This window comes from Chroicocephalus ridibundus, chromosome Z (genome assembly GCF_963924245.1).
Source record: "Chroicocephalus ridibundus chromosome Z, bChrRid1.1, whole genome shotgun sequence".
NCBI classification, from domain to species: Eukaryota; Metazoa; Chordata; class Aves; order Charadriiformes; family Laridae; genus Chroicocephalus; species Chroicocephalus ridibundus.
Window position 1 is genome coordinate 73,400,792 of NC_086316.1, and position 10,358 is coordinate 73,411,149.

At 44.1% G+C, this 10,358-nt stretch overlaps 1 protein-coding gene across 1 annotated transcript in view; it reads right to left on the bottom strand.

The window, feature by feature from the left end:
- Positions 1-6,212, bottom strand: part of SPEF2 (sperm flagellar 2) — a 64,178-nt gene extending 57,966 nt beyond the window's left edge. The window contains 2 exon segments of the mRNA XM_063320417.1: positions 5,170-5,272; positions 6,087-6,212. Coding sequence (XP_063176487.1) covers positions 5,170-5,272; positions 6,087-6,144 — 161 coding nt within the window. The 5' untranslated portion in view covers positions 6,145-6,212.
- Positions 6,213-10,358: the final 4,146 nt, after the last annotated feature.

A 10,358-nucleotide genomic window follows, 5' to 3' on the forward strand; every position in this document is an offset into this window, starting at 1 on the left:
GGCTCGCTCATGGTCAGCTTGTTCTCCTCCAGGGCCTCCAAGCCCTTCTCTCTGCAGCTGCTTTAAAGACAGTTGACCCCCACCTGGTACTGAAGGCATGGGGTTTTCCACACCAGATGCAGGACTTTGCATTTCCCTTTGCTGAACTTCATGAGATCCCTGTCAGCCCTTTTCTCCAGCCCATCAAGGTCCCTCTGAAGGGCAGCACAACCATCTGGTGTATCATACACTCCTTCCAGTTTTGTGTCGTCTGCAAACTTGATGAGGATGCACTCTGTCTCAATCACGCAGGTTGTTAATGAAGATGTTAAGCGGTATTGGTCTCGCAATCAGCGCTTGGGCTACACCACTGATCACTGATCGTCAGCTGGCCTTCACACTGCTGATCACAACCCCTTGAGCCTGGCAGTTCAGCCAGTTTTCAGTCGACCTCAGTGTCCACTTACCCGGTCTGTACTTCATCAGTTTGTCTATGAGGACGTTAAGGAAGACAGTATCAGAAGTCAATGTAAATGACATACACTGATCCTCTCTCAATCACTGAGCTCGCCGCCTCATTGTAGAAGGTTGTCAGCATAGTCGGGCATGACTTCCCCTTCATAAATCCATGCTGACAACTCCCGGTCGTCTTCTTGTCCGTAATATTCTTGGAAATGGTTTCCATGCTTATTTGTTCCATCAGTTCCTAGGGACTGTGGTGAGGCTGACTGGCTTGTACATTCCCAATTCCCCCCTCTTGCTTTCCTTGAGAAGAGGAGTGGCGGTTGCATTCTTCTAATCCTAGGAATCTCCCCACTCACCAGGACCTTGCCAAGACTATTAAGAATGGCTTAGTAACCACATTGGCCAGTTCCTGAGCACGTGTGGGTATATGCCATGAAGTCCCACAGATTTGTGTATTTCCAATGTATTTCAATGCCCCTTTAGCTGATCCTCCTCCACCAAGCCTCTGCAAGCCTCTGAAAGCCTCTTGCAAGCCTCTTGCAAGCCTTTCTTGCAGACTTTCCTGCTAGTCTCAGGGGCTTGGGATTTCTGACTGCAAGTTTTAGCAGTAGAGTAGACAAAGGCAGAGAAGGCATTAAGTACCTCAGCCTTTTGCATGGCTGACTGAGGAGTATTCAAGATCTGAGAGGGAGACTGATCAATGGATTATGCCATCTATGATGCATGGAAGTCAACTCAGCATGGCCACTACAGAGGCAGGTCCCGCATCTGCTTTGTGCAAGGAGGCAGGCAGCGTCACAAGGCATGAGGAGGGGTGAAAGAAGGTTCAGCATGGAGTGGTAAGAGAAATCCGTTACAGAATAGGTACAAGGCCTTGGGTGTGGTGGACGAAGCACACAATGAGATAGAGGAGGAACTGCTCAAGCATTCTTGCCAAGGTCAGAAAGACCAACCCTTCACAAAAAAAAACTGCATTAAGACCAGCACCAAGAAGAAACAACGGTGAGTAATGGTCATTGGTAATTCCCTACTGAGTGGAATAGAAGCATCTGTTTGTAGGCTGAACCCTCTTTTCAGGGAAGTTTGCTGCCTCCCTGGGGCCCAAATTAGGCACATCATCACAAGACTGAAGAGCCTAGTACAACCTTCAGACTACCACCCATTCCCGCTCTTTCACGTCCGTACAAATGATATTGCAACAAAAAGTCTAAGGTCAATCAAAAGAGATTTCAGAGCCCTGGGAAGAATGCTAAAAAATTCGGGAGCACAAGTAGTGTTTTCCTCAATGTAAGCACTGATGTGTTTTTTCCACTGGGTCCTGTGCCCCAGTCAGCAGTAGCCTCATGTTTTCTCTAGCCTTCCTTTTGCTGTGGAGATACTTGTAAGAGCCCTTCTGGTTGCCCTCCATGTCTCTCACCAGTTTTGACTCCTAATGGGCATTGGCTTTCCTAGAGCCATGCCTTCATACTCAGTGTCTCTGTGTCCCTCCTGTGTTGACTGACCCTGCTTTCATATCTTGTATTCTTCCTTTTTATGTTTGAGTTTTGTCAGTAGCACCTTATTCTTCCATTCATGCCTCCTGCTGCCTTTGTTCAGTTTTATTCACATTGAGATGGATTATTCTTGGAGGAGATGATCCTTGGAAGAAAAAATAATTTAAAAAAAGAAAAAAAAAATCAATCAGCTGTCTTGGAGACTTCTTATCTCCAGGTCCATTTTACATAGGATTATTGCAAGCAGATCCCTGAACAAGGCAAAGTCTGCTCTCTTGAAGTCTAGGGTTGTGATGTTGCTATTTAGGTTGTTCACTCCTCTCAAGATCATGAACTCCACCATCTCATGGTCACTGCAGTCAATGCTGCGCTGAACCTCCCTTGTTTGTACATACTAGGTTTAGTGGAACATCTCCCCTTTTCAGGTCCTCAATCACTTTTCTCAGGAAGTTATCAATGCTCTCCAGTAACCTCTTGGATTGCTTGCACCTGGTGGTGTTTCTCTTCTGGTGGATACCAACTTCATTCAAGTTTCCCATTCAGACTGATATTTGTGAAAATGAGAAATCTTCCAGTTGTCTCAAGAAAACCTTATATACTTCTTCCTGCTCAACTGATCTGTGGCAAACAGTCATCACAGCATCACCCAGTTTGGTCTTTCCTCTATTCCTAACTCATAAGGTCTTAACTGGTCATCATCCATCCCAAGGCAGAGATCCATGCATTTTCTCTACTATCTCATATAAAGGGCAGCACCTCCTCTTCACCTTCCCATCCTGTCCATCCCAAAGTGCCTATATCCAGCCATGGCAGCACTCCAGTTGTGTGAGCTTTCCCACTGCCTCTCTGTGATTCCAATGATACTGCAGTCCTGCAACTGCACACAGGCTTCTAATTCCTCCTGTTTGATCCCCATGCTGCATGCATTAGTATACAGGCACTTCAGGGAGGCAGGCAGTTGTGTTGATTCACTAGAAAAAGAGCAAATGTTTCTCCCATAATGCCGTCTTCTCAGCAGTTCCTTAATTGCGTACATACATTTGGGGTGGGCAGCCTTCTGCACTGTTTTGCTCTTCTTATTCACATCACCCTCCTCCTCTTGCTTGCCAGTCTAGGCCATCACTTCCTCACTTGTTTGACAGTCATCATCTCCTTCTTCCCTCATTCCTAGTTTAAATCTATGCTCACCAGGTTTGCCAGCCTACTGGCAAAGATGCTTTTGCCCAACTTGGTCAGGTGGATCCCATCTCTTCCTAGAAGTCCTCCAACTTCAAAGAGGATCCCACGACTGCAAAAAACAAATCCCTGCTGTTGACAGCAGCTGCACAAACACTTGTTGACCTGCAGAATCCATCTGCTCCTCATCAAGCCCTTCCACCTCACCAGCAGAATTGAGGAAAAAAATATCTGGGCTCCCATGCCTTTGACTTTTGCCTCCAGAGCCACTCTTGATATGCTCTAGGTCTCTCTGGCAGTATCCTTGGCGCTCACATAGGAAAGGAGCAGGGGTAACAGTGCAAGGGCTGGACAAGCCTCCGCAGTCCTGGACCTGTCCCCCAGCAAGCAGCAAGCCTCCCTGGCTAGCATGTGAGATCAGCTCCAATTCCTGCAGGAGAAAGTCTGCCACTACGATCACTCACCTTTTCCTCCTGGTGCTCCTGTGGAGTTCAGAATTCACCAGCTCAGATGCTTTCTTGCACAGAGACACTAGCCTCTCATCTGCTACCAAGGCAATGAACCTGTTCTGCAGCTGCAGATCAGCAGGTGAAGCAAGAACCTTCCTTCTCTTGCCAGAAGTCACAAGCTGCCAGTCACCTCCTTTTCACAACCCAAGAAGCACAGATTCTGCCTGCCTCTCCCTTGGCATAGCTGTGGGTTCAGGTTCCTGTATCTGCAATGTCTCAGAGAAGATTCAATTTCCTTTTCATCATCTGTGCAGTCTACTGACATCCTTCTGCAACAGCTTGACTTCATGACTCAGATCCGCCACAAGCATGACCTCCCCATGCCTAAAGCTAAGTAAACATTCTGTGCGTACCTTCAGCCGGAGACATGGAGAATTGCCTCCTTTCTCTGGGGAGTAACCTGAGTTGAGGCCTCTGACATTCTGAGTAGTTGCTCCAGTGGGTACTGGGGAACATGCCCTGTCATGCTTCACCACCTTTGCTAAGCATGCATACACTGTCTCAGCAGAGTTTCTAACCTCTTCTTTCACCTGCTGAAGTGCATGTTCACTAATTGCACCTCCCTAATCAGAAGCCAGCTAAAGACAAGAGCTCAAAGCACCCTTTTATCAGGAAGAGTTGACAGAACTTGTTAGAAGCTGCTAGAGATTCCTAGAAGTGAAGCCTCCTGAAGCTATCCTTTCCCAGGAGCAGCAGGCACTCTAACGTTCCTCAAAGAGTCAACCAGAGTTTTCCAATGATCCTGGAAATTCATGAGAGATATAGAAGTCCTAGACGTGGAGCCTAAAATCTGCTGTGCAAAACTGCTGTGTTCGTTGACTGCCTTTGTTAGTTGTGCTCAAGCTGCTCTCCTACAAGTTGGTGGGACTTGGATAGGAAAGGATATGAATAAATGAGAAGCTTAAAGAACATAAAAAAGAGGTTCAGAAGAACCAGAAAGAGGATGTACAGCCTGGCACACTTGAGATGTATGTGTACCAAGGTCTAATAAAATGGAGCATAAGCCAAGGAACCCCATGAACTGCACCAACAAGGCTCACAGATCTGCACAGACCTTTCAACTTCCTGTTTCTGTTCTTCATTGTGGATATTACACCAGTTTACTTGTAAACTCACAAATTCTTATATGATCTTCTGTCAAGGATTCACACAGAACCTCACAATTTACATCCACCGTTTTCATTTTAGTGAAGATGTAATGGTCACCACCACACCACACCTCTGGATTCCTGGCTCTACACAGCTCCTGGGGACAGTGTCAGTACCTCCAATCTTAGACATCATTGAAGGATTTGTTGAGATTTTGGTCTAACTTGCTACTATGGTAGTTACAATCAAAATGCATAATTTTCTTGAAGTAGTATGATCAAACTTTCTGTAAATATAAAGCTAATCTGTGTGTAAAATATAAGTAGCTTTTGATTTACCAATAAATGTATCGAATCTTGGTAAGTTCTAGACATCTTTCCTACTCTGCATTAGCAAATCCTAACTTAAAAATATTTTGTCTAATTTCTCTAAGAGACATGTTATCCATATGTACTAACCTGCTCTGTGAAAATTGATTAAAGTCATCCTGAAGACCGTATTTGTGTAGAAGTTCTCCTAGCAGGTAGCCAGTAGAAAACTCTTCTGAAAATGATCCTGGAACTAAGTTTGGTTTTTTGTTGTTTGGTTGGTTTGTTGGGTTTTTTTTTTAAAAAAAAAAAGATAATTAAAAGAATGCATACATTCATCTTAATACAACTCGTTATTATTTTTATAACAAAATTAAGGTCAAACTTTGTTAAATAATTCAGAGGAATTTTAGGAGATTGATTTAGCTGTAACTAGTTTTCAAGTCATAAGTAAATCTGCTTTCAGTGTAGTTATTTTGCAATGTAAACTTTAGGTAGTAATTTAATTCTCATTTTCAGTGTTAAAATAAAACACTGTCATAATCGTCATTAAGATGGTAGCAATATCTATAAATGGTAATTACTAAATTTTCCCTAAAAAATGCAAAAGAAAACAAAGCTAGATCTAATGTGTTTCTCATCCATGGACAGTTGTCCCCTCCCTGCAGAACAAATGCTTCTCCAAAGCCAGCACAACACCTGCCATTCAAAACAAAGCACTGCTTTGCAAACATATTAAAATATTTTTATCCCCTGGAGTCCCGATTAGCAGGTGAAGTTTGAGCTCCTCGTGTCTCCTGAGAGCACTTGCGCCTGGAGAACTAACTTCACCTGGAAAATCACTGTCTTGCGCATAAAGACGGAAAATGTACCTGAGGAGGTACCTGGACGGGAGGAAGCGGGAGGGCCCATGGGTAGATCAGCGGGAGTAGGGCCCCAGGGAACCCCCCAAATTCCTGGGCGGGAGGAAGGCCTGACCCCGTGGCAGCCCCCTGCGCTGGCGGGCAAGGCGGCAGCCCCCCGACCTCCCCGACCCCTCACAGCGCAGCGGGCTTCCCCCCACTCACCCACGCTCCGGGAGAGCTTCACCTCCTCGTTCAGCCACTCGCACAAGATCTCCGACATGACGGGGGCCGGCGGCGGAGGCGGCGACGACGACCCTCACGCCCGCCTGGCACCGCGTCCCGTTGCCAGGACGACCCAGGCCGGGCGCATGCGCGGCGGAGGAGGCGGCCAACCTCCCCCAGCCCCGGCGGGCCGCGCATGCGCGGCGGGGCGGAGCGGCGGGTGTGGTTACGGGGCGGGGCGACGCGGAGCAAGGTGAGCGCGCCGCGAGGAGGAGGAGGAGCGCGTGCCGGCGTGTCGCGCGCCAGGCTGTTGTCCGTCCCAACCGTTGTCGGGGCCGTGAGGGGCGGAGCGGGCCGGAGCGGAGCGGGCGTCTCTCGCTGGGCTGCCCGGGGGCTTCGCGGGCGGGGGGAGGGCGGCGGAGCACCGGGGTCCTGCCGGTCCCAGGTGGTCGGTGGCCGCTTGTCGTTCAGTGTCCGGCGATCCTCTACCGTTTTCCGTGAGGTCTGTGAGCGGCGCGGCGGCCGCCTTGTCAGCCGCGCTGCCTGCCTGTCCGCCCGCCCGCCCCAGCCGCCCCCCTCCCTGTTGCGTGGCCGCCTGTCTGGCTGCTTGTTCAAATAAGTGTTTAAATCGCCACTTCCCCATTCCACCTCAGCCTTCGGCTGCTCCTTGCTGAATCTGCACTTGTGCCCGCGCAGAGGGTGCGGAGCAGGGGACTCTGCGCCTGCAAAAACAATCTGGCAAGGAAAAAAAAAAAAAAAAATTCAATCTGTGTGGTTTTTCCCAAGCCAGTTCACATAATGGCACAAGTTACTCTGTTGGCGCCGTATGAAAGGGGGAGGGAGAGCAAAAACCGCTGGAACTAGCTCTGCCAGTTTAAATATGTGCTGGAAGTTTACAAGGATTTCACTGGTTTTTTCAACCGTAGTGTTGGAAGTCCCGGGAGCGTCTTTGTGGCAGTACAGCTGGCCTGTGGCTCGGTAGTGAGCCAGACTGGGGATCCGAGCTTGGTTTGAAATAAGCCTCACTGACAGGGTTTTTTGCTCTGCTGCTGTTTGTATTAGGTCATGTTTGTTTTAGAATCACACTGAAATATCATGCGTGGTTTTGGTGCCCCTGTTTTGAAGAGCATGTTAAGAAATGTGGAGCATGGAGAAGAAAACTACAGCTGGAAAATACAGTACAAGCCGTGGGAATTTAAACTGGCTGTTTCTCTGGAAAGATCTATAGTTGATTTAATTAAGTTTTCAAGTATCTTTCAGTGCAGTGCAGAATCCTGAAGGATTATTTAATCTAGAAAAGAAAGGAACAAGAGACTCTAGTTAATGACAGGCAGACAACAAACTAAATATAATTTTCAAAAGTGACGGTGATTAACAGTTGACATAAAGAACTTGGAATATTATGGATTCTGTTCCTCTAGAAGTGTTGTGATATAAATCTCTCTGCTTTTAGAGAGGGTGTGCTTTAAATTGAAATAAATTACTGAGTTTTATAAGAGTAAATGTGTAACTGGCCAGTCATTTATATCTTCAGAAGGTCATTGTAGTATTAGCGGCACGTGAATGAATCAAGCAACAGGGGACTTCAAGAGAGGGGAAGTACTTTCAGGGCAGATGTTTAAATTAATATTTATATCCTTTTAAAAAAGTTAAAATTTTGTGTGTATGTTAATTTGTTAAAACATCCAGAGTTTAGGGGAAGAAAAAAAAATTGATTTTTTTTTTTTTTTTTTACGATAATGTTTGCAGTGGGAGTATCTACCATCAGCATGTGTTTTTGATATGTCAGAATGCAAGGAACAAACGTGTTCTAGCTGCATCATGGAATTTTTTCCTCAGGTCCACAAGTCTATGTGTTTGTATTTATATTTATATATAGTTAAATGTTGCTGTAAGTAGTCATTAACAGAAATTTATGTTGATTTTAAGAATGCAAACCAGACTAATTTATATTAAGTTTAGAACTTATTTCCATATTGCCTCTGAGTTTGAAAAGCTGGTACTTCCTGTATCTTTAAGAACTTTTTTTTTAAGGAATATATTCCTTCAAGTTCATTGTCATATGCAATGGATATCTAACACCTAATTTTTTTAAAAAATAACATTGGTTGTTCTGTCTGTTGAGAAGGATGTAATAAATTCTTAGTCAAATAAGCTAGAATTGTGCGAAAGATGCAGAATTTTATATTTAAGTTCAGTAGTGGTTTGCTATTTCATCTGTCTCAGCTCTTAAGAAATTAATGTAGCTTTTTTGCAGAATTGTCGGTAGTGATGGAATAATGTAGTAATCAATTTGTACTTCATTCTTTCCCTGAATTTATGAACTTGGAAAGATGTCTATGTTCTGCACTGTGAAAGCTGAGTCCAGACAGTGTTTAAAGGAAAATAGTTGCAGACAACATGTAAGGTAACTATTTACCTAATTCTACCCTTGGTAAAAACACATAATATTTTTAAATAATATGGTTATTTATTCTGTGTTCTGTTAATTTCTTACTTCTCTGCTAGGAATGCCACTGGGACTGTCCATGAAATTCCAAACCGATTTTCCAGGGGACACTGTATTTTGCATAATGTAGCTTTTAAACACTAATAGTGGGCTATGGAATGTATCTGAAGTTTTCACCTAAAACTGTGTATTTTAAACTTCATACGTCTTGCTGTGGGCTTACTTTGAAAGAGGAGAGAACTATGTATAGGTTGCCAAAGGAATAGAATACATCAAACAGCAACGTGTTGAGCACAGAAATTGAAGTGCCAGGGATTATCTGTTGCGTTTCATTCCTTTTGCCCTCCTGAAAGAAACTGCATGTATGAAGAACAAAAAAAGATCTTATGACATAATCGAGCCTCAGGCCTTTGTGGATTACCTCGATGTAATAGTGGTATGCATGAAGAATAAAAGGGCAAAAATTCAGTTTTTAAAGTTATTATCAATAAACTTAAGCTTTTATCACAAAAGGACTGAAGGGGGAGTTGATAAGGAGAAGTTATTTCTTCTTAATACAACCAAGATTAAGAAAAGCCAAATGGAGAAGTGCTTGAATTCTTAAGTTAAATTGCATTTATACTGAAGCCGTGCAGACAATAGTAGCACTAAACTGATACAGAGTGATTAACGAATGTGTGGGTTCAGGAGTTCCCTTTTTTTGAACTAGAATTTCTTTCTGCCTCACTAAAATTTTTTATAAACATACTTAAGTCTGATTTTTTGTAATTTTATGTTCTTTATTGTTTGCTTGCCTTGTCTTTTTCTTGGGAAGTTACAAAGAGGTTAAATAGCATTCACTTCTGATAGGGCTTTTTTTTCCACTTTTCCTTCTCTAGTTTGATTATTCATTTTACTTAACATTATTTATTCGCTCTGGGATGATCAAATGATTGTGTCCTTTTTGAAATTTAGTTTCAACTATACTCATCTTGCACAGGTACTCGCCACCTGTCACCTCTGGATTCTTGTGTCTGTACTGAGGACAGAAGAGGCTCAAGCCCTAAACAGAAAAAAACCACTGTCTTGAGGTTTGCGTTCACCACATGTTTACACAGCTGTTTGCTAGCTACATCTCTCAGTTCTGTTGCCCATACTGACATTTAGAACACCAGGAACTATGGAACCCTGCTCTGACTCCTACCTGGGTTTTCTTTGATGCCACAAGACAGCAGCTATATTAATTCAGAGCAGGTGTTTGTTTTGTCCTGTCTTCTGTCTCAGACTATGATCAATAACAAATTCTGGGCAAGAAATTAGGGGAAAGCACATACTAAGAGCTGTTAGCATATACTAAGACTCCCTAGAACGTTCCTCCTTCCCAGTGGTGAAAGGCTTTCTGCATCCACATAAGCTGGTATAAGTAACTTTTCCTTCCATGTATACATGCAGACAGTTTTGAATCAGTCTAAGTGTTGTCTGTGGTAAGCAGTTCCATAGCTTAAGCAGGCTCTAATAAAAGGTAATATAATTTCTTCATCTTATGCGAGGAAGTACATTGTTCAGTGTACTTTGAAGCAGCATTCTCTGCTCATTGCTTTCAGCACTGTAGTAGTTCTGTTATTTTATTTCTGTTATTAGGCATCTGACTTGCAGATGGTATTTCAAGTGCTATCTTGCTTTCAATAGCTGTGTAATAGATGTATGTTATATGTGCATTTACTGCCCATCTTTATTCTCTCACCTTCCCTGTTTAGGGCTTGGGGGGTTTTGTCTCTGGAGAGGAACTGTTGTTCCTGTGGCATATTCTGCTCTTTTTGTTATCTGCATGAAGAATGCTAAGG